Source organism: Oncorhynchus gorbuscha, linkage group LG07, assembly GCF_021184085.1.
Source record: "Oncorhynchus gorbuscha isolate QuinsamMale2020 ecotype Even-year linkage group LG07, OgorEven_v1.0, whole genome shotgun sequence".
In the NCBI taxonomy this organism is placed as follows: domain Eukaryota; kingdom Metazoa; phylum Chordata; class Actinopteri; order Salmoniformes; family Salmonidae; genus Oncorhynchus; species Oncorhynchus gorbuscha.
The window spans coordinates 26,934,156-26,958,432 of NC_060179.1; the positions used below are offsets into that span (position 1 = coordinate 26,934,156).

The 24,277-nt window shown below is 42.9% G+C and overlaps 1 protein-coding gene across 2 annotated transcripts; it reads right to left on the reverse strand.

Moving 5' to 3' along the window:
* Positions 1-43: 43 nt before the first annotated feature.
* nsmaf (neutral sphingomyelinase (N-SMase) activation associated factor) lies at positions 44-18,364 on the reverse strand. Of its 2 annotated transcripts, none has more exons than XM_046356002.1 (31): positions 18,336-18,364; positions 17,232-17,318; positions 17,041-17,119; positions 16,747-16,811; positions 16,627-16,663; positions 16,447-16,497; positions 16,241-16,312; positions 16,083-16,130; positions 15,812-15,864; positions 15,510-15,639; positions 15,296-15,367; positions 14,891-14,999; positions 14,508-14,684; positions 14,147-14,226; positions 12,852-12,942; positions 12,623-12,686; positions 8,126-8,177; positions 7,886-8,006; positions 7,646-7,777; positions 7,485-7,527; positions 7,207-7,373; positions 6,869-6,980; positions 6,689-6,747; positions 6,457-6,524; positions 6,283-6,350; positions 5,697-5,820; positions 5,457-5,540; positions 5,180-5,330; positions 4,799-4,901; positions 3,311-3,420; positions 44-3,156 (listed from the first exon to the last, which is right to left on the reverse strand). In XM_046356002.1, the coding sequence occupies exons 1-31, from the start codon at positions 18,347-18,349 to the stop codon at positions 3,062-3,064; spliced, it is 2,718 nt and encodes a 905-aa protein (XP_046211958.1). In that variant the 5' UTR covers positions 18,350-18,364; the 3' UTR covers positions 44-3,061. The 2 variants fall into 2 exon arrangements, with proteins under 2 accessions (XP_046211958.1, XP_046211957.1); XM_046356001.1 differs by lacking the exon at positions 18,336-18,364 and adding an exon at positions 18,151-18,323.
* Between the last annotated feature and the right edge of the window lie 5,913 nt (positions 18,365-24,277).

The window sequence follows — 24,277 nt, forward strand, 5'->3', positions numbered from 1 at the left end:
ACAGTGAAACCTAAGATTACCACAAAATGACACCAAGAAAAAATTAACTTATATTCACAGATGTGCAATATTTTATTGAGCAGGATCTGTACAGAACACAAAAGCTGGGAGGAAATACTGCAGCAACATAACACTGTTAGCCCCGAGGCATGAAAGATAGTAGACATCCCCATTTACAGCATAGTTTGTCTCAGCAACCTCACTCAAATACATTCACTTACGTCACTAGGAGGGCACTGCTTCGTTTTTAGCTACTTCCCATTAGGCCAAATGCTGCTGGCAGCTTTTACTTACAGCGCTAGTAGTGGTACTAGATTCTGAGTACATTTTGTTACATATTACTTACAACTGTTACACCTGTCTAAGGATTACAAGGACTCGCAAATAAACTGATCACAGTGGAGACAACTGTGCAATCGAAAGCAATAGGAAAAGGGGAGGTTAAACTACATCTAAATTGGAGGTTTCCCCCTCACAAATCCGATGTATAAAAAAAGTCTAAATGTGTAATTTTACACAAATGGAAAACATGTATCATAGTACTTAAAACTATGTTCCAATACTGCAATTACATTCTACAGTACTTGGCTATGTAACTACCTTGTTAATACAGGTTTAAGCTCCACATAATGTAAATAAAATTTAAAGTAATAAAACAAGATGGGTCATCTCTATTAAAATGGATGTACAGGGTGGTATATGATTAGTTACACAGTGCATTGGCAGTCTATGCCATAGCACAACGCTTCAGTAACACACATATTTATCTTGCTATAACAAGGTTGACAAACTTGAAAGAAATGCACTCTTTGCATGGGTGAAAGTTCCTGAGTCTACTCAGTCACAGTAAAGCAGTTCCCCAAATACAGTTGGGCCAAAGCGCTTATAAACATTATTTTGAATTATGCCTCAGTGTAAGTTCAACAGTTAGGTGCATTAATATATTCCTTTTTTATTTATTTTTAATTTTAAATCTACAATAACTCTTGGACATTTCCCATGCATTAGCAATGAATTACTGCTGCTCTCAAATGAAAATTGTGGGTGAAAATAAATCGAATGAATATATCTTTATGTAGCATGTGTGTATTTAATAATACTATGAATGGAGTGGATTTATATAGAGCTTTTCCAGCTGCTCAAAGTGTGTTACATTGTACATTTATTTATTGTCATGATAATCTCTACTGCAGGTATTTCTGAAACACTGCTTGCTATACAGTTTGTTTTGTTTTGGGTCAATTACATCATGATTAAATGGTCAGTCACTAAGGCACTATGACAACTGAATGAACGCTTAAACAATAGACAGACAAGCAAAACATGCTGTACAGTAAGTCTGGCAAAAGCATTGAAGTGCAAAATTAGCAAGGGAATGCTGCAAGAGGGCATGTGCAGAATCTAATCATCGCCATACCACCCTCACTAGGTTCAAATTGACATTTCTTTTGGCTAACATGATTGAGGATGGCCAATGTTACGCTAACACGGTTGAGGATGGCCAATATGTTACGCTAACACGGTTGAGGATGGCCAATATGGTACGCCAACACGGTTGAGGATGGCCAATATGTTACGCCAACACGGTTGAGGATGGCCAATATGTTACGCCAACATGGTTGAGGATGGCCAATATGTTACGCCAACATGGTTGAGGATGGCCAATATGTTACGCCAACATGGTTGAGGATGCCCAATATGTTACGCCAACATGGTTGAGGATGCCCAATATGTTACGCCAACATGATTGAGGATGGCCAATGTTAGTCCAACATGGTTGAGGATGGCCAATATGTTACGCTAACATGGTTGAGGATGGCCAATATGTTACGCTAACATGGTTGAGGATGGCCAATATGTTACGCTAACATGGTTGAGGATGGCCAATATGTTACGCTAACATGGTTGAGGATGGCCAATATGTTACGCTAACATGGTTGAGGATGGCCAATATGTTACGCTAACATGGTTGAGGATGGCCAATATGTTACGCTAACATGGTTGAGGATGGCCAATATGTTACGCTAACATGGTTGAGGATGGCCAATATGTTACGCCAACATGGTTGAGGATGGCCAATATGTTACGCCAACATGGTTGAGGATGGCCAATATGTTACGCCAACATGGTTGAGGATGGCCAATATGTTACGCCAACATGGTTGAGGATGGCCAATATGTTACGCCAACATGGTTGAGGATGGCCAATATGTTACGCCAACATGATTGAGGATGGCCAATATGTTACGCCAACATGATTGAGGATGGCCAATATGTTACGCCAACATGGTTGAGGATGGCCAATATGTTACGCCAACATGGTTGAGGATGGCCAATATGTTACGCCAACATGGTTGAGGATGGCCAATATGTTACGCCAACATGGTTGAGGATGGCCAATATGTTACGCCAACATGGTTGAGGATGGCCAATATGTTACGCCAACATGGTTGAGGATGGCCAATATGTTACGCCAACATGGTTGAGGATGGCCAATATGTTACGCCAACATGGTTGAGGATGGCCAATATGTTACGCCAACATGGTTGAGGATGGCCAATATGTTACGCCAACATGATTGAGGATGCCCAATATGTTACGCCAACATGGTTGAGGATGCCCAATATGTTACGCCAACATGGTTGAGGATGCCCAATATGTTACGCCAACATGATTGAGGATGGCCAATGTTAGTCCAACATGATTGAGGATGGCCAAGTTGTTACGCTAACATGGTTGAGGATGGCCAATATGTTACGCTAACATGGTTGAGGATGGTTATATTGTTCATAATTAGATTTTGTTTGAGAACTCCAGACAGGAGTATGATTGTTGTCCCTGCTAACTGGACCAGTACATTTGTAAAGTCATATGTGCAATGATAATGCGTTACCATCTCTGGGTGAGCCAGCCAGCAGGCCAGCCAGCCTATGTAGTTACCTTGACCGACGATGATAGTCTCTTTGGTTGGAGCCAGAGTATAAAAGATGTCTCATTGTGAGTGTCCCCCTTGGACTTAACCTCTGTACATACACGTACAGAGGGACTATCTAGCACCGTGGTCAACAGTCAAGTTTCCAGAAGATGATCTGCTTGTCTTCGCCACCTGTGATCACCGTGCTACACTGCTCGTTCATCCACATCGCTGTGACTGCACCTGGTCAGGGCCGAAGAAAAATGAGAGCAATTTATTCTGCACATGTATACACGAGGGACCGTTTGAATGATACCAGATTTAATTGAAGTGTACTGGTATTCATTTATGCTGTTTAATTTGTGTTTTGGTATTTTAGTGATGATGTTTGGTGTACCTGAATGTCCAGGGATCCTGGTGGTCACTTTATTGCTTAGCAGGTCCAGGACCTGGAGGTGTCCGGACTGACCGCCCGACAGGACCGTGTTCCCGTCCCAGCAGAAACACCTGTCCCCAGGGACATGGTAACAGTCAGGCAAGGGTCATTATATTTATGCAGATGCACATTATGAGCCAGAGACGAATGAGGATACAGATATAGTAACCTGTTCTATTCTGGCCCCTCGCCTCTGTTCACAAATTCAGGGTTGGATAGGTGTAAGAAATACGGCAGAAGCTCCACTCAGCTAATTAGAGGGATTCAAGAGGCTATCACCCTATTGCTTTACCCGGTAAGTTCCTTCCAGATCTTTCTGATTGTGGACTTCAGGAAACAGCAGAGGGAACACCCCCCTATCCACATCGATGGAACAGTAGTGGAGAGGGTAGCAAGTTTTAAGTTCCTCGGCATACACATCACAGACAAACTGAATTGGTCCACTCACACTGACAGCGTCGTGAAGAAGGCGCAGCAGCACCTCTTCAACCTCAGGAGGCTGAAGAAATTCGGCTTGTCACCAAAAGCACTCACAAACTTCTACAGATGCACAATCGAGAGCAACCTGGCGGGCTGTATCACCGCCTGGTACGGCAACTGCTCCACCCTCAACCGTAAGGCTCTCCATTGGGTAGTGAGGTCTGCACAACGCATCACCGGGGGCAAACTACCTGCCCTCCAGGACACCTACACCACCCGATGTTACAGGAAGGCCATAAAGATCATCAAGGACATCAACCACCCGAACCACTGCCTGTTCACCCCGCTATCATCCAGAAGGCGAGGTCAGTACAGGTGCATCAAAGCTGGGACCGAGAGACTGAAAAACAGCTTCTATCTCAAGGCCATCAGACTGTTAAACAGCCACCACTAACATTGAGTGGTTGCTGCCAACACACTGTCATTGACACTGACCCAACTCCAGCCACTTTAATAATGGGAATTGATGGGAAATGATGTAAATATATCACTAGCCACTTTAAACAATGCTACCTTATATAATGTTACTTACCCTACATTATTCATCTCATATGCATATGTATATACTGTACTCTACATCATCGACTGCATCCTTATGTAATACATGTATCACTAGCCACTTTAACTATGCCACTTTGTTTACTTTGTCTACATACTCATCTCATATGTATATACTGTACTCGATACCATCTACTGTATGCTGCTCTGTACCATCACTCATTCATATATCCTTATGTACATATTCCTTATCCCCTTACACTGTGTATAAGACAGTAGTTTTGGAATTGTTAGTTAGATTACTTGTTGGTTATCACTGCATTGTCGGAACTAGAAGCACAAGCATTTCACTACACTCGCATTAACATCTGCTAACCATGTGTATGTGACAAATAAAATTGGATTTGATTTTGACTAAAGGAAGTTGCCATGGACAGAAATGGCAGTGAGACAGCGTGGGTGTGGCCTTACCGCTGCTCCTCATCAGCTTGCACAGACGAGATCATCATGCCCGTCTGGACGTCGATTACCTTCAGACACGAGTCCTCTCCTACACTCAAGACGTGTCTGCTGTCTGTGAAAATAAATAAATGTCTTTGATAAGCTGGATCAGTCATGCTTGGTGTATATTATGCAGAGATAGCGAAGGTGTAGAGTGAAAGGGAGTAATTATAAACCCCATTGACAATGACCAGCAGACCTCATCATTAATTGTATTACTCTAGTACAGTTATTCCTGTGGGTGGCGGCCTCAATGATAAGGGTTAAACTACCAGTAAACGTGTTTTAAATGCTCCCATGTATAGTCCATACTGGGACCGAGGGACGTATTATTTAATATTACATACGTACCAGGACTAAAGGCCACATCGTGGATCTTTCCTGAATGGCAGTGGACTTGATGGAGTTGTACTGAGCTACTGGTATCCCAAATGGTGACGGTTCCATCCTTAGTCCCCGACACCAACAAAGTACCTGCTGGGTTTAGGTTAATAGTGTTCACCTGGACATGGAGAAAACATAGGTTAGGGTAAGGCTGTTGGACAGAAAGACTCAAACAGATCACAAACAGTAAAGTAATTTCTGAGAGACACGTTAGCATCATGTGAGGTGATAGGCAGGCACTTACCCCCGCTTCGTGTTCAAACTCTGCCAGCAACTGGAATTGGCATCTCTTATTATTCGCGATATCGGCAGAGTCACATTGCCAAACCTTCAATAGAAATAGAAATATTAACATTCATACAGGCCTATTATATTGTCAAACAGCTGAATTAGAAATGAATTAAGCTATACAAAGATCATTTGGAAAAAGACTGTCCTTTTACACCCATGGTGTTCATCATCAAGATCATGATGTGTCCCTAACCTTGACTGTCGAGTCCCAGGATGCAGTGTAAAGCTGGTTGTCCTTCCAGCACATCTTACTGATGGCATCATCATGGCCCATCAACGTGTCCTGACGCCTGCCAAATGGTATCGAGTAGAAATACCTGGGGAGGAAGAACACTGGGTATGAATGGATGTGATGAAATAGTAATGTTGTGCTGACTGGAATAGGCCATGCTGTGCTGACTGGAATAGGCCATGCTGTGCTGACTGGAATAGGCCATGCAGTGCTGACTGGAATAGGCCATGCTGTGCTGACTGGAATAGGCCATGCTGTGCTGACTGGAATAGGCCATGCTGTGCTGACTGGAATAGGCCATGTTGTGCTGACTGGAATAGGCCATGTTGTGCTGACTGGAATAGGCCATGTTGTGCTGACTGGAATAGGCCATGTTGTGCTGACTGGAATAGGCCATGCTGTGCTGACTGGAATAGGCCATGCTGTGCTGACTGGAATAGGCCATGCTGTGCTGACTGGAATAGGCCATGCTGTGCTGACTGGAATAGGCCATGTTGTGATGAATAATGTTAAGGTAATGGTCAAGTGATGAACTGATAATGCTCACACATTATTGTCCCACGAGGAGCAGACTACGGCCTTATCCTCTGGTAGCATCAAGCACGATGATAACGCCTGCAGGGAAAAAAAATGCAGAATACCAATTCATACATTCATCTCATAATAATGGAAATGGGTTAACAGTAAAGGGGGCGAGAGGGGATAACATTCTGCTCAGTACCATGTTGGAGAAGGACATGCTTCTCTGCAATCCATTAGACTCTCTGGAGAACATCTTCAGTGTTGAGTCTGGAGGAGACAAGTACTTTTAGTCCTTATCAGACTTCAATAGCAAATGATACTCATATTAATTGGACAGTAATGTTCAAATAGAAAGGCTCAGCAATATTTCAATTCACCATATGCTAAAACATAACCAAAGTCTACATTACAAGCTGATAGGTTTTCCAGACCGTGTGATGTTGTGAAGACAGACGACGCGGTCCGAGTCACTGCGATGCCCGTCACAGCCCTGTGTTTTTGCAAGGAGTGTATTCAGTCAGAGGTGATCAAGTTGAAAAGTCACCGTCCAATAACAGGGTGAACATATTTTAGGGGCGGCGAGAAAAATGACAGTTTAAATTCTCACTCACTCTTTATGGATTTTGTGGGTGGACATCAATTTGAGTTTAGCTATGTTGTTCCAAGCCAGTCTCCTAGTCTCTTCGGTTAGGTCTTCAAAGGAGGAGTCCTCACTGGTGGATGCTAAAAAAAGAAGAACGGGTTAATTAACACTACACCTCCAAACTTCAACAACTGGCATTTGCGATTATATCGCAAAAGCAAAAATGTTGAGTCTGACTGGGAAAAAGATCCAACAAACCGGCATTTTTCAATGTCAGTATTTGATTGACTGTCTGTCTGTGAGTACAAGTGAGTGCGTTTGTTCCCTGTGTTTGTCTGTCGGTCAGTGTGTGGGTGAGGCTGTTACCTGGAGAAAGCTCGTTGAGGGGTGTGTTTACACTGGGTGTTCGCGATATGCTCTGGAATCTGGGTGTTATCCTCTGTGGGTGTGGGGTGGTGAACAGTTGCGTCGGGGTTTGCCCAAACTCCAGGATCTGAATCAACATGGCAATCTTCTCATTGGGGTCCTCTATACTGTTCAGAGGGAGAGAACAGAGAAGGAAACAGTATTTCATCAATCATTTAATCAGTTTCCTGGATATGTCTGAAATATGGAGAGGTGGAAAACACGAATGTTTTCATTACCTATCACAGTCGATGCCACCCTCATATGTCAACGGATGGAACACTGCCATTAAAACCAGGGAAATCAACATCATTACATCACACCCATATGAATTAAAAACAAGGTTTCATCATCAGGCAAATGGATACTCAGTCTCTGATAAGATCTAGGGGTCTTGTACCATTATGGGCTGCCACGGCTTCACTTCCTTTTTGCTTGAAGCCAAACACCAGGTCGATCCACTCGTGCAGGTGTTCTGACACGTACTGACTCTCCAGCGCTTTCTGACTCTTCTGAAGAAAATCACTGGCATCTACAACATACATGCAGGAGAATAATGAACATAAACAATACACACAACCAAAATAATATCACTAAAAATACAACACCCGAAAAATGGTTTCCCTGTTGTAGTTGTTACCTGCAGCCCATGGCGGAAGAACTACATCTTGAACCGAGCTTCCACCTTGCCTCTTCCCCAAATCCAGACTAAGGCAGTTTAGCAGAAAGCTGGGGTCATTCCCATAGAAGTCTGGGATTAACTGAAAGAGATGGTTGACGAGGAAACAGCCACATGTTACAGAAATAATGTGCATAGGGAGATTTGGTATTATACAATTCTGATCATTATAAAATATTTTCCACTCAAGGTACTTTTTACCTCTTTGAAGTCAGTTGCACCCTCTAAGCAATTTTTCCACGTTTCTCCAATGCTGCAAACACATTAATAAACCAATTTTTTAACAATATGGCATGGTTGATTCAGTCAAATATTGTAAACCTAATTGGCTAACACTTTACATTAAAGCTGCAATATGCAACTTTTCGTGTGACCAGACCAAATTCACTCAGAAGAGTGTGTATAGATCTGTCATTCTCATTGAAAGCAAGTCTAAAAAACGGTAGTTCTATACACACTCTTTCTATGTTTCCCATTCTTAAGTTTATTTTTTGAGTCTTCTACGTTTGGATTTGTACACCAGCTTCAAACCGCTGAAAATACATTTTTGGTTATGGAAAATATATTTCACAGCAGTTTAGATGGTACAATGATTCTCTGCCCTATACTTGCTTGTTTTGTCACATCAACTGAAATTATGCAAACTTTTAGAATTTTAGCAACCAGGAAATGGCGCAGCAATTTCTGCATAGTGCATCTTTAAATTGCCCCTACTACTATATAACTACACAGCAACAACTGTAGTAACATAGTAGTTGCACAATTGGAACAAGAAATGTGTAACATCTACTTGCTGAAGGTTATTCCACATGTGTAAATACTGATGCTATTGCACATTTTCTTGTTTCACTGTGTAACTAACCTTTTGTAATTACATGTTTGAAAGTCAGCTCTGAATTACCATGTCACTTACTCAAACCAAAATCTGATCTTGTTACATGTGCCACTACCAACCACATGTAATACAAAGGTTGATAAATAGGTTGGTGAAGGTCCTAGACTATGTTAGTACGTTTTACTAACTAATTAGTACATTTTACTAATAGTTATTGCTTTGAGTCTGGAATATGAATCTTTGTCAAATCCATAAGAGTCTAAGCCCTGTCTAAGCCAGGGGAGGGAAGTGCTACTAAGCTATATGGAATTGTTTTAAGAAGGTCATACCAAGCATCCTTTTGCGATTTGATAAAAAAATAAAATAAAGACCCGTTGAAGTATCCCAATAATATATACAAAAAATATTTGATTTAAAAATTGATTTGGCCTTACTGCGACACCACATGACCAAATGTATGTGGACAGCTGCTCACCGAACAGCTCATTCCAAAATTATGGGCATTTATATGGAGTTGGTCCCCCTTTTACTGCGATAACAGCCTCCACTCTTCTGGGAAGGCTTTCCAGTAGATGTCGGAACATTGCTGCTGGGAGCATTAGTGAGGTCGGGCACTGATTTTGGGCGATTAGACCTGGCTCAGTCAGCATTCCAATTCATCCCAAAGGTGTTCGATGGAGTTGAGGTCAGGGCTCTATGCAGGCCAGTCAAGTTCTTTCACACCGATCTGGACAAACCATTTCTGTATGGACCTCGCGTTGCACTTTTTTGTCATGCTGAAACAGGAAAGGGCCTTACCCAAACTGTTGCCACAAAATTGGAACCACAGAATCGACTAGAATGCCATTCTATGATGTACCGTTAAGATTTCCCTTCACCAGAACCATGAGAAACAGCCCCAGACCATTATTCCTCCTCCACCACACTTCACAGTTGGCACTATGCATTGGGGCAGGTAGCGTTCTCCTGGCATCCGCCAAACACAGATTTGTCCGTCAGTTTGCCAGATGGTGAAGCGTGATTCATCACTCCAGAAAACACATTACCACTGCTCCAGAGTCCAATGCCGGCGAGCTTTTCACAACTTCAGCAGATGCTTTGCGTTGTGCATGGTGATCTTAGGCCATGGAAACCCATTTTCTGAGCGATATAAGAAAAAGTATTTTACACCTTATTTTTGGCACTAAATATTCTCCATAAACAGTGCATTTGGAAAGTATTCAGACACCTGGACCGTGTCCGCATTTTGTTACGTTACAGCCTGAAACTAAAATGTATGAAATTAGGCCTCCCGAGTGGCGCAGCGGTCTAAGGCACTGCATCATAGTGCTTGAGGCGTCCGCGTCCGCGACCGGGAGACCCATGAGGCAGCGCAATGCACGCTGACACGGTTGTATGGTGTTTCCTCCGACACATTGGTGAGGCTGCCTTCCGGGTCAAGCAAGTGGTGCGGCTTTGCAGGGTCGTTTTTCGGGGGAGAATGGCTCTCGACCTTCGCCTCTCCTGAGTCCGCACGGGAGTTGCAGCGATGGGAAATAAATATATATTTTATTAAATTGAGTAAAAAACTATCTACACAATAAAAATTAAAATCAAAGACCCTTTACTCAGAACTTTGTGGAAGCACATTTGGCAGAGATTACAGCCTTAAGCCTTCTTGGGTATGACGCTACAAGCTTGGCACACCTGTATTTGGGCAGTTTCTCCCATTCTTCTCTGCAGATCCTCTCAACCTCTGTCAGGTTGGATAGGGAGCGTTGCTGCACAGCTATTATCAGGTGTCTCCAGCGATGTTAGATCAGGTTTAAGTCCAGGCTCTGGCTGGGTCACTCAAGGACATTCAGAGACTTGTCCCGAAGCCACTCTGCATTGTCTTGGCTGTATGCTTAGGGTTGTTTTCCTGTTGGAGGGTGAACCTTCGCCCCAGTATGAGGTCCTGAGCGCTCTGGAGCAGATTTTTATTCAAGGATCTCTCTGTACTTTTCACTGTTCATCTTTCCCTCAATTCTGACTAGTCTCCTAGTCCCTACCGCTGAAAACATCTCCATACATGATGCTACCACCACCATGCTATCACCACACTTCCCTGTAGGGATGGTGCCAGGTTCCCTCCAGATGTGGCGCTTGGCATTCAGGCCAAAGAGTTCAATCTTCATTTAGTCAGACCAGAGAATCTTGCTTCTTGTGGTCTGAGAGTCCTTTAGGTACCTTTTGGCAAACTCCAAGTGGGCTGGCATGTGCCTTTCATTGAGGAGTGGCTTCCGCCTGTCCACTCTACCATAATGGCCTGATTGGTGTTGTCCTACTGGAAGTTTCTCAGTCACCTCCCTGACCAAGTTCCTTCGCCCCCAATAGCTCAGTTTGGTCGGGCGGCCAGCTCTAGGAAGAGTCTTGGTGGTTCCAAACTTCTTCCATTTAAGAATGATGGAGGCCACTGTGTTCTCGGGGACCTTCAACGCTGCAGAAATGTTTTGGTACCCTTCGCCAGATCTGTGCCTTGACACAATCCTGTCTCGGAGCTCTACGGACAATTCCTTCGACCTTATGGCTTGGTTTTTGCTCTGACATGCACTGTCAACTGTAGGACCTTATATAGACAGAAGTGTGCCTTTCCAAATCATGTCCAATCAATTGAATTTACCACAGGTAGCTCCAATAGAGTCAAAGAAACATCGGAAAGGATGATCAATGGAAACAGGAAGCACCTGAGCTCAATTTCGAGTCCCATAGCAAAGGGTCTGAATAATTATGTAAATGAGGTATTTCTGTTGTTTCTAAAATTCAAAAAAACTTTTTTCACTTTGTCATTATGGGGTATTGTGTGTAGATTGTTGAGAGAAAACATTTTTTAAATCAATTTTAGAATAAGGCTGTAACGTAACAAAATGTGGAAAGGGGGAAGGGGTCTGAATACTTTCCGAATGCACTGTATACTTCCATTCATTATTTCAACAGGTACCGGGGGAACTTCAGACCAGGCTCGTGATGCCTGTGGCGTCCTAGAGCAAAACAGTCTCACCTTTCCATAGAGGGGTCATATTAGTGTGTAGCCCAAACTCTTCGGATGCTACAGGCTGATCGGGCTTTACCAACTTCAGACGAGTCCCAAGACGTTTTCGTAGAGCAAGTCTCATCTTTCAAGAGTAGGCCAAACCTTCAATTTTGTGAGAAGACCAATTTTAGAGGTGCCTCATGATCTGACAAACACCGCTCTAGCTCTGTCACCTTTCACCGCAGATGCAGAAGTGCAACATTGGCGGATGTGATGAACGGAGATGCATCCAAAGCAAAAAAAAACATTTCTAGCTTAAACTGAAAGAATAAAAAAATATATATGCTAATTTGATGTTTGCGGGGGAGCTGACATTGATTCTAAAGGGTCCTGGGTAAGTACATTGTAAATAGACGCACAGTATATCCTTGTAACAACATTGTAATTACAGAGTTGGTTGCTAAAGATTGTTATAATGTTACTAAAAGGGTTACACATAATTTCCATCTGTCTCCTAATTTATCCTGGTTAGGTTATTGTCTGCAAAGTTTGTTACACTTGAACTACATAGTACTCTGAACAGAAATAAGCACAACATGCAATCATTTCAAAGATCTTACTGAGTTACAGCTCATATATGGAAATCAGTCAACTGAAATTAATTAATTAGGTCCTACCATATGGATTTCACATGACTGGGTATACAGATATGCATCTTTTGGTCACAGATACCTTACACCAAATGGGCCATTACATTGCTTTTATATTATTCTCTAATAGTTATGTAATAGGTGATTTTTCCTTCTTTAAATAAATAACCAAAACTGGTGACATTAACTTTCTTGGGCAGAACTAGAAGCAAGCTACTAACCTATTGAACATGCGGTCTGCATTGTCATAGCGGCCATTTTGAAGACACAGCATGTGTTCTGGGGCTGCAAGGGAGACAAAAATAAATAGTTTGTCATGAAAGCCTTCTCAGAGAGTACATTAAATAATGTAAAAGCTTCCGTTTGCAATAACCACACACACAGCGGCAATGTTTGTACAGTCAAAATGTGGTACTATATGTCAAACAATATAAGAAGGCGTTGACATACCAACTCTGACTAAGTAGAAAAGCACATAGCCTGGAGAGGAGTAATGACTGCCGTACATGAAACGAGGATCAGGCATGTCTCTGTACCGGGACTGTAAGGAAGCGAGAGATGCACCCTAGTTAGAACATTTTATCGTGCTTTTAGTCGGGATGCAAATTTCAGTCAATTTGACTGCCGACTAACCAACCTTTATTAAAAAACAGTCACATTTCTTTTCCAACCAGTAAAATGATGTGAACAACAGAAAATACTATGCATGCATGCAAGGAACTGACATTTTTCATCAAGAGCTCAATGAAAACATGCAACAATAGCAAGCTTTATGTCTTACAGTCAAAAGGATATAGCAGGAACTGCTGTAATAATGCAGCTAATTAAACGTCATTTTCAAACATTTGCCAAAATGCAATTTGGGGGAAGAAAACTGTTCTAAACTGCACACCTAATGTCAGCGGTTCCATATGTGACAGAGAAAAGATCTATTAAAAACATAGAATGAGGGGGAATCTACAAGGAACAACTAGGATGGGGGTTGTTAATATGACTAGGATTGTGCCTTTAGCTTTTGGACCACGAAAGAAAGTTGATATAAAAAAAAAACCAATAGAACAGGAGAGAAATGCTGGTTAATGGCACGAGGAAGTCTTTATGAAATAATTACCTCCGTGTTTCTATGGATGGATTTTGGCTAGGCTACTTTGAAGCAAGTTTAGACATGCCTCATTATTTGAAGTAGAGTAAAACGTTCAGGTTTCCCCCAAAATTCTGCCTCACATTGTAAAGTTGTAGGTGACGTGCTGATCGCTTGCCTATCGTTGACTACAGCTTACGCAATCGAATAGCGACTGGGATGCACGCTTTAATTAGATACATTTTTAAATCGTTGCCATCACAACAGTTTAGCACGCGATTACATTTAGAATTGTAAATTGTTGCGCAATGACTGGGCTTACAAAAGCAGGCTTCACTCCAGTACCAACTTTTTGAGTAACTACTCTGGAGCTGTCGGACAGGTGGTAGGCCATTCCGCTCCTCAAACTAGGCTCTGTATGCTGTGGGCCTGTGATAAATAAGAAAGATAACGACTAATGAAAATACACACTTGCCAATTTCATTCCACAAAAGTATGCAAATTAACCTCTAGACCGATAAGACCGGCTAACCGATTAACATCCTTAGGTTTTTACAAATATCAATGATTTAATCCTATTTTCTAAACTGCGGCACATCAGTCCTGACTCAAAGGGGGAAATAATGCAAGGGGTCATTGAGCCTGGGACAAAGGGTAGTCTCACCAACAATCTCTCTAGTCTCTCTTTATTCAGCGCTCCAACAGGCTTGCTCAGGTCACGGAAAGTTGCGGGGTTCATCATATCTGAGACAGAATCAAAAGGATCCATTACAAAACAATGACCTAATAACTACGGAGCCACATGTTGGTGTTACTACAGTAATTATAGTGCTACTACACAGGTATAGAGCAATTCCAAATGAATAGGAAAGATGGACAACATCCAAGTATGCTAATATACAACACTGGATCAAAAATATTTTAGCCCGAAGCTACAGCGCTACATGATCCCAATGTACTCCAGTCCGTCAAATTTCTGTCTGTCAAAAGGTGTTACCCAAAACTAGACCTTGCGCCCCACTCACCAAGCTCTGTGCTGTTGTAGTCAGCGATGATCCAGGGGAAAACGGGGTACTGAGACAGATCATTGCCGCTGCGGTCAGCCAGGTTGTTGAGGTGCAGAAGGTACTGGTAGTTACTGAGGTGACCTCGCTGCCACTGCAGCATGTAACTCTCCGCTGTGTGTTCCACCATGTGGTTCTCTGGAGAGAAACAAAATCAGGAATCTGGTACGTTTACGGAATGCAATCCAAATAGCACCTTATTTCCTATAGCGCAGTGCTTTTGACCAGGGCCCATAGAGGTATTTATGGTCTCACCAGGATCAACTCAGAGAGAAAGAGCTGACGCGAGGTCTTCCTGCAAAATGTGTTTGTATGTTTGCTCCGTAACTTGCTGTGTCACTGACCCAGAAACGTGGCGATGTAGTAGTAGAGGTCATTTCTGTCGCTGGTCTTGTAAAACTTCAGATAGATGTCCGAGCAGAAGTCGTTTTCGGTACAGAACACCTCCAGCCCCTGATCAAGACAGAGCGAGTCAGTTAGTTTGGGAGGGAGAGTAAAACACATTATAGTTGGGGACAGAGCAGCCTCAGGCGTGTCTACATTTATGGAACTAAAATTGGTCGGGGTATGAAAAAGCGGCATATTCTGACTAGTTAGATAAACATGATGCAAATATTTCAGATGAATGACGCATGACGCTTGAAACGCATACAACCACTACTCTTCAGGTCATTAGATAATAACCAGAATGAGAAATTAATCGGTTTCTACGTTGCTTGGTTGAAAAACCTCCTGAGCATCGCACTCACCAATGGCCTGAGTCCATGCCTTCTCTTATAGATTTGTTTCACTCGATGGAGCTCGATTCGGACTACCTGTTCCTGAAACGAACATTGCGGCAGAGGAGACAGAAACCAGATTGTATCTTCACAAAATCCCAACAAGGAATGCATTTTCCATGTTAGAGAAATCGCAATTAATAATAGCAAACTGGCATAACATGTGTACGTATGGATAACTCACAGGATAGCCATTGAGTGGTTGGAAGTAGAGGCTTTGGTCAGTTATACACACGTGACCAGGGTTTGTAACCAATGGAGTGACCATCTCCGCCTCGCATTCCATGTGTGGAATTTCTGAAACATTCTGAAAGCTGAGAACCCCAAAATATTGTATTATAAGCATTTAAACTAACAAAACATACATTGTGATATATATTGTAGCAAGCTGGAGAGGAATTAGACACTCAGCGCATTATGTAAGTACTTCAGTATCACATCAAGGTTGTGACAAAGAGCTTATTCTCATATTATTTAAGTACATACCTGTTCTTGTCAAATGAAGTTCTTGCCAATCTGGATTGTAAATTAGCAGCAATCTAGAAGCACAAAAAATAAACTGCTTACATGTCCTGTATACAACAACGCTGTGGTAAACAGGGAAGCTAAATGGGTTTGAAACTACTTATTCAACCGTTCAATCTAGTTCGATTTACTGTATGTAGACAAACAATATTCTCAGTTGCACGATAAAACCATCTGCTTTCACAATGTTTTGGTACTTCTAGTGTTGCAGTTTTGTACAGTTATGATTTACCATTGCAGTCTGGTCTCCAAGCTTGTCCAGACAAGAGGCCCTATGCAGCTGGAGAAGTGGATGAAAACAATAAATGAGAACAAGCTAAAGCTGCATTACAACATGGAAGGCAAGCACTTTCACGGTTGTAATAATCCGGCTATGGTACTGTTGCATACCTGAAGTAATGTTTGGACAACATCCTCCGTTTTACTGGAAACTTCCAGATGGAAGAGAAAGGTACTGTCTCCCTATTAGAAATGGTTTGAAAAGTCATACAATGTGCAAAAGTATCAATTTTCCTACAGCTGCTGATTCTAAATCATGTCATGTTTATAATCGGACAACCTGCATCACAAATCTAATTGACATTTCATGTACTCACCCTTTCAACTCTGTAAGGTGCAACGACATTGTTCTCTTTGATGAGGTAAACCTAAAGTTAAAATGTGCATTAGATTAGTTGTGCTAAACCTATTTATACAGAATAATGTCAGCAACATTCTATGACAAAATGTTGGTAAATGTTCCTTAATTAAAATGTAAACACTTTATTTAAACACACCTGTTTGCATAAAATGGTGAGGCCAGCTGGTTTGCTCCTATAAAATAAAACATTCAAATCAATGAAGTTGTCATCTTATTGGTTTATGTATGTGCATAAACCCAGTTTAATTAGACTTACTCATTGAAAGGATTCTGGTCCTTTTCTTCAACCGCTTCAATCTTTTTGCAATCTCTGAGAGGAATCTGGTGGAGGTTAAAATCCATATGAATAACAAACCTACGTACACTATTTATAAAGCAACGATCTGGTCTAGGATCAGATCCTCCTATCCATTCATTATGATTTTAAAGGCAGAACTGATCCGAGATCAGTGCTCCTTTTCAAAACATTTTGTAAATACGGGCTCTTGAGCTCCATTTGAGTAAATCCTCCTTCGCAAGTGGTGCTGTACTACAATGCACAAAAACACACCTTTAAAATGGGCTCCACATGGTCCTCAGGTTCAAATATGATGGATTTGGAGCATACTTTGAGTGACCCTCTGATCCTTCTGCAAGGAGTAAAGAGTATCAGTGCTACTACTACTGTGCTGCTATCCACCATGACTTAGATAGGGGATAGAAATTGGGTGGATCTGTCAGTCAGTCAATTTCAGACATTACCTTTTTTTGGCTGAACTGGTTGTCACATGATACACTGTGTGCTGTTCAAAGTAATACTCTTCCAGGTCCAGCAACAGGAGAGAAAACCTAGGGGAAAGACACCGAAAAAACAATGGCGGTGAAGAGCTTCAATTCAGACATTTTTTGCTGCATTTTCACACAGAACTACTAGAACTACCTAGAATAACCTCAACTACATTTTTCCCATCTAATGACTAAGTCGCATAATAACATTAAGTTCCAATTGATTTGCCATTTGGACAATGCCACTGGCTATAACGGATGGTATGGTGCTGGACAAATGTAAACCACTCTCAAATTCATAGATGGGGCTATGGATTCACGGACTGACAGTCCATCCAGTTTAAAATAACAGTTTTAAACATATTTTGAATCCGATTGGTTAGTTTTCATAGCAAAAATATTTATAATGGAATAGGCCTATAGTACACAACCTAATTTGAGTTCATGGCGGGGGAAGATAGCTGTACTAAGGTCATGAAGAATGTATCAGTTATATTCTTAAAGAATCAGTAGGTAAACAATGAATGCAACAAATGTAGCGTAATTATCACAGACTGTACATTAAACTTAATTCTAATGTCCTGGGAAAATGTATACATCGTTAACGTCTCGTCTACTCTAGTAGACGTGTAACAATGTATCAATTCTCTTCACCGCCAGACAGGCAAAACAAACAGCATCTACGGTCAAATCACAAGACAGACTGGCCTACAAACACGGAAATCCCAGGATCTCAATTGCATTTCCTTGCCCGAAGTCAGACCTCTGTGCTCGGTCAGGCTTGTCAGCACGCGCCCTGGCAATTTCCAAGTGGACGACGACGACAACATTAGATTGCAAGAATCTCTTCCAACACAACCCCATAGGAAGCCTATAATGTTTTCCAACTACGAACCTTTCTTTCGTTCGTTCTTTCCTCTTTATAAAAGCCATCACTGCACACCAACCATAGCATATGTGAGATGTTGTTGTAGCTAATGCCGCGTTCAACACAACTGGGAACTCGGAAACCTCTGACTTCCGAATTCAAAACAACTGGGACCTCGAAAAAAACGAGCTCAGACTGGGAAAAATAAATACATTTGAAAGGTCATCCAACTCGGAATTCCAACGTGGGAACTGGAGAGCACAGACCTTCCGACCTGAAGATCACTGACGTCATCATTTGAATTATTTCCGAGTTCCCAGTTGCTTTGAACGCGGCAAAAACACGGAAACTTACTGCGACAGAAATGACGAAGCAAGCTTTCAATTCGATACCAGGAGCCAGGTAGGTGGAGTTGATCCGAAATTGAAAAAACGTTGTATTTGAAACGCAATAGAGCTCGCCAGCGTGTAGTCTTAAAACCCGGAAATTAGTTTGATCTAGTTCATTCAGCCATCCATATGGGATAAACTAATTTGGAAAGAATGGGGATTTAAGGTAAACCGCAGAAAATAAGGTCTGAGGTTAACAGGTTTAGGAAATCTTATACGTTTTGTTATATGAGATAATAGCAGTCAGTTAACATGAACTTTATGAATTATGAAGCCTTTTTTAATAACATTACATTCCTCAAGAATCACAAAAAGTGATGTTAGCTGATCATCTCATATTAAAAAAACGTGTAAAATCTACTAAGCCTGGGTCTACCGCATACTTTCTTTTCAGCGTTTATTCAAAAACCCTACAAAAACGCCATCACTTTTCTTCATAGACTTTGTCAAACGAACCATCTAAATGGGCATGGTTGATATACACAGTTGAAATCAGAAGTTTACATATACTTAGTTTGGAGTCATTAAAACTAGTTTTTCAAACACTCCACAAACTATACTTTTGGCAAGTCGGTTAGGACATTTACTTTGTGCATGACACAACTCATTTTTCCAACAATTGTTTACAGACACATTATTTCACTGTATCACAATTCCAGTGGGTCAGAAGTTTACATGCAATAAGTTGACTGCCTTTAAACAGCTTGGAAAATTCCAGAAAATGATGTCATGGCTTTAGAAGCTATTGATAGGCTAATTTGAGTCAATTGGGGGTGTACATAATTTGAGTCAATAATTTGAGTCAATTGGGGGTGTACCTGTGGATGTATTTCAAGGTCTACCTTCAAACTCAGTCCCTCTTTGCTTGACATCATGGGAAAATCAAGAGAAATCAGCCAAGACCTCAGAATAAAATGTGTAGACCTCCACAAGTCTGGTTCATCCTTGGGAGCAATTTCCAAACACCTGAAGGTACCACATTCATCTGTAAAAACAAAATGATGCAAGTATAAACGCCATGGGATCACGCAACCAACATACCGCTCAGGAAGGAGATGCAATCTGTCTCCTAGAGATGAACGTATTTTGGTGCAAAAAGTGCAAATCAATCCCAGAACAACAGCAAAGGACCTTGTGAAGATGCTGGAGGAAACAGGCACAAAGTAACTATATCCACAGTAAAAACGAGTCCTATATATCGACATAACCTGAAAGGCCGCTCAGCAAGGGAGAAACCACTGCTCCAAAACCGCCATAAAGAAGCCAGACTACGGTTTGCAACTGCACGTGGGGACAAAGATTGTACTTCTTGGAGAAATGTCCTCTTGTCTGATGAAACAAAAATATAACTCTTTGGCCATAATGACCATCGTTATGTTTGGAGGAAAAAGGGGGAGGCTTGCGAGCCGAAGAACACTATCCCAGCTGTGAAGCACGGGGGTGGCAGCATCATGTTGTGGGTGCTTTGCTGCAGGAGGGACTGGTGTACTTCACAAAGTAGATGGCTTCATGAGGAGGGAAAATGATGTGGATATATTGAAGCAACATCTCAAGACATCAGTCAGAAAGTTAAAGCTTGGTCACAAATGGGTCTTCCAAATGGACAATGACCCCAAGCATAATTCCAAAGTTGTGGCAAAATGGCTTAAGGACAACAAAGTCAAGGTATTGGAGTGGCCATCAAAGCCCTGACCTCAATGCTATAGAACATTTGTGGGCAGAACTGAAAAAGTGTGTGCGAGCACATAGGCCTACCAGCTTATTATGGGAATCTTGTGGAAGACTATCTGAAACATTTGACCCAAGTTAAACTATTTAGAGGCAACGCTACCAAATAATAATTGAGTGTATGTAAACCTCTGACCCACTGGGAATGTGATAGATGATATAAAAGCTGAAATAAATCATTCTCTCTACTATTGCTCTGACATTTCACATTCTTAAAATAAAGTGGTGATCCTAACTGACCTATGACCGGCAATTTTTACTCTGATTAAATGTCAGGAATTGTGAAAAACTGAGTTTAAATGTATTTGGCTAAGGTGTATGTAAACTTCTGACTTCAACTGTACATGCTTTACAATATGATCAACCTATGTTCCACAATTTATTGGGCATGAGCAGATGTTATTTCAATAATCATTGAAGTGGCCAGGTCAGGCCATTGAAATGATAGATTGTGCCTTTAAGAATGCCCCCAAGCTCTCACAGTCTCACTGCAGAATTAGATCATCCACATTCTCCAAACATCACATTTCAAAGTGTTTTTCATGCTACTCTGTATTAAATTTATCCAAGCTTAAAAGTTAAGTTACGGATTAAGTTTAGGCACTCATTCTGAATGGTTAAGGTAAACGTCATGAAATGTAAATATTTGTTTTAGAATTACTTTCTTATTATGCTATATATTGTGTGCCCGATGCCACCCTTCATCTCAGATTCTCTGCTAGCTGTGCAATAAGTGCACATATAAGCTTAGTGTTGTTTCAAAATAATCAATAGCCTACAAAGTGCACCTATAGGCATAGTATTTCACAACGATCAATAGCCTACAAAGTGCATGCTTGGAGAAGCACAGAGCAAAATGATTTCTAAGACCACTGCTGGGATGCAAATAAAACTAGGCTGCATTACACACTTCAATGGCTATTCCACCCCTGAGCCCAGGCCTGCTCTGCTCTTTCTGATCAAAAATATTTTTTTTGTGCTGCCTACCAATGGCTGTGCTGGGTAGGTCTACCGCGGCATTTCAGGAGAGGCAAAAAAAATGTGGGATTAGGACTAGCCTATGTTCTGTTCGAGAAGGAGAGAGCGAAGATGAGAAGGATGGACTGGAGGTCAACTTTGATAGCTTGCTACTACTATAATTGATTTTGATTAAAAACAATGTTTCTTGCCCATGACGTAGGTGTTACTGGTGTAGAGAGGAGTAGGCAGTCGCAGGTTTAGAACTACTGAATTTACGCACCATAGATCAAAGCAGGACGAAACCTTAATGCCGTTGTGCTCAAAATACATCTTCATAAACAAAAAGGCACAGGGCGAACCAAAAGTACAAAATACTCAGGAAATAGGAAAGATTCCTAACAGGAAAACAACATTTACAATGACAAATGGCAGGGGGAAAACACACACACAGGATTGGAACCAGGTGTGTGTAATGATGAAGAGACAAGTCCAGAGTTGATGAGTGAAGGGCGTTTGCCAGCAGCTAGAAGGCCAGCGACGCTAAACGCCTGAGCTGGCCAGGAGGGGAAGCCAAAGCGAAGGCTGGTGAGACAGTACACCCCCCCCCGGTACTGGACAAGCCCCCCACGATGCTGTGAGTCCAACAGGCTGCGTATAGAGTATGCCGGGGCCCCCTCGACATCCAAGGGAGAGTGAGGTGCGTCGTGGTGTCCAGCACTAGCCAAGGGACCAGTTTCCACCGACCTGAGGAGAGATGCATGAAATGAGGGTGAGATACGGTAATTTACAGGGAGCTGTAATCTGTACGTCACCTCATTTACTCTCCTCAGGACTTTGAACGGCCCCACAAACAGCGGGCTCAGCTTCCGACAGGGCAGCCGGAGGGGAAGGTCCTTTGTAGAAAGCAAGACCCTGTCACTGGGGTGAAAGTCCGGGGCCACACTGTCGTAACGTTTGGCCTGCGCCTTCTGCAGGCGGACGACGCAGTGGAGACGGGTGTGCGCGATGTTCCATACCTCCTTGGCACACCGGAACCAATTGTCCACCGCAGGAGCCTCGATCTGACTCCGGTGCCAGTGCCTGATAGCCTAGAACACACTGAAAGGGTGTGAGGTTAGTGGCAGTTTTGTGCGTATTCTTCCCAAGGCAGAAATGCAGCCCACTCCCCCAGCCAGTCCTGATATTAACTACGAAGGTACCGACCCAGTTCCTGATTTACCCTTTCCACCTGCCCATTTGATTGGTGTTGGTACCCGGAGGTGAGGCTGACCGTGACCCCCTGTCGTTCCATGAAGGCCTTCCAGACACGGGAGGTGAGCTGAAGACCCCGGTCAGACACGATGTCCTCCGGGATCCCGTAGTGCCTGAAGATGTGAGAGCCTCCATAGTCTGCAGGGCCATAGGGAGACCAGGCAGAGGAATCAAATGACAAGCTTTGGAAAACCAGTCCACAACAACCAGGATGGTGGTGTGCCCCTCCGAGGGGTGAAGGTTTGTGACAAAGTCCAGAGAGATGGGACCAGGGTCATTGTGGAACCAGTAGCGGGTGGAGTTTGCCATAGGGGAGATGTCTAGGTGTCTTGCTCTGTGTGTAGGTGGAGCAGGAAGAGATGAAAACCTGGACGTCTCGGGCCAAGGTGGACCACCAGTACTTGGCGGAGAGACAGTCGATAGTACGGGCTATACCCGGGTGTCCCAACACAGGTGCGGTGTGTGCCCAGGCGAGGAGACGGTCCCGCACATCAGAGGGCACGTAGATACGCCCCTCGGGACAGTGGGCAGGTGAAGGTTCTTGTCGCAGGGCTCGATGGATGTCCGCGTGCACATGACAGGAGCCACAATGCGGGACAGGGGAATAATGGGTCTCACTTTCTCCCGCCGATCCTCTGTGTCATGCAGGGCCATGAATCGACCTTAACGTTCTTTAATCCCATCCGGCAGGAGGGTAAAGTCAAACCTGGAGAAGAATAGGGCCCACCTGGCCTGACGCGGGTTCAGCATCGTCGCTGCTCGAATGTACTCCAAGTTCCTGTGGTCCATTCAGACAATGAATGGGTGTTCAGCAACCTCCAGCCAGTGCCGCCATGCTTTCAGTGCCTTCTTGACGGCCAACAACTCACGAACACCCATCTCGTAATTCTGCTCCACAGGAGTCAGCTTCCGTGAGTAGAAGGCGCATGGATGTAGTTTAGGCAGCGTTCCAGTGCTTTGGGAGTGAACAGCCCCTACTCCAACCTCGGAGGCTTCCACCTCTACGATGAAGGGCAGAGACGGGTCAGGTGGGGTCTGGGAAGGTGGTGGTGTAGCCTGCAGTTGGTGTACGACCCAGAGCACCTCGTCCATGGCAGTCCCGAGGTGCACCAGGCACGAGTCGTGGTGGCGGAGTTTCGCTCCTACAGCAGAGAGGTCTGGATGTCCTGCTGCTTCCTGTTTTCTTGGGTCAGTCATTCTGTCACTGGTGTAGAGAGGAGTAGACAGGAGACGAAACCTAAACAATGTTGTGCTCAAAATATATCTTAAACAAAAAGGCACAGGGCGAACCCAAAGTGCAAAATATAAAGTACTCAGGAAATAGTAGGAGAGGTTCCTCTCAAGAAAATAAGCAACAACTACAATGACAGACAAAGATAAATGGCAGAGGGGGTAATTATACAGTGATAGAGTGGGGATTGGAACCAGGTGTGTGTAATGAGGACGAGACAAGTCCGGAGTTGATGAGTGAAGGACGTTTGCCAGCAGTATGTTCGGCAGCAGCTAGAAGGCCGGCAACGTCGAACGCCTGAGCTGGACAAGAGGGGGGGCCAGAGTGAAGGCTGGTGTGACAGTAGGTCTATTTAATAGTGTATAAAAGCCCCTTAGATATTCATTTAGAATCCTCTAAATTTAATTGATCAGCCAGTGTTTTCATTTAGAGATTCCGGTAAACTCTTTAAAGGTTCCTTTCATATGTCCTACCAATTATTATTGGATTATTTACCATGGCAACCACTTGTTAGTATATAAACAAAAAGTAATTTCTCAGTTCGTTGGCTTTCGTGGAGGGGATATTTGTGCGTTTCTTTACCAAATGGAAGTCA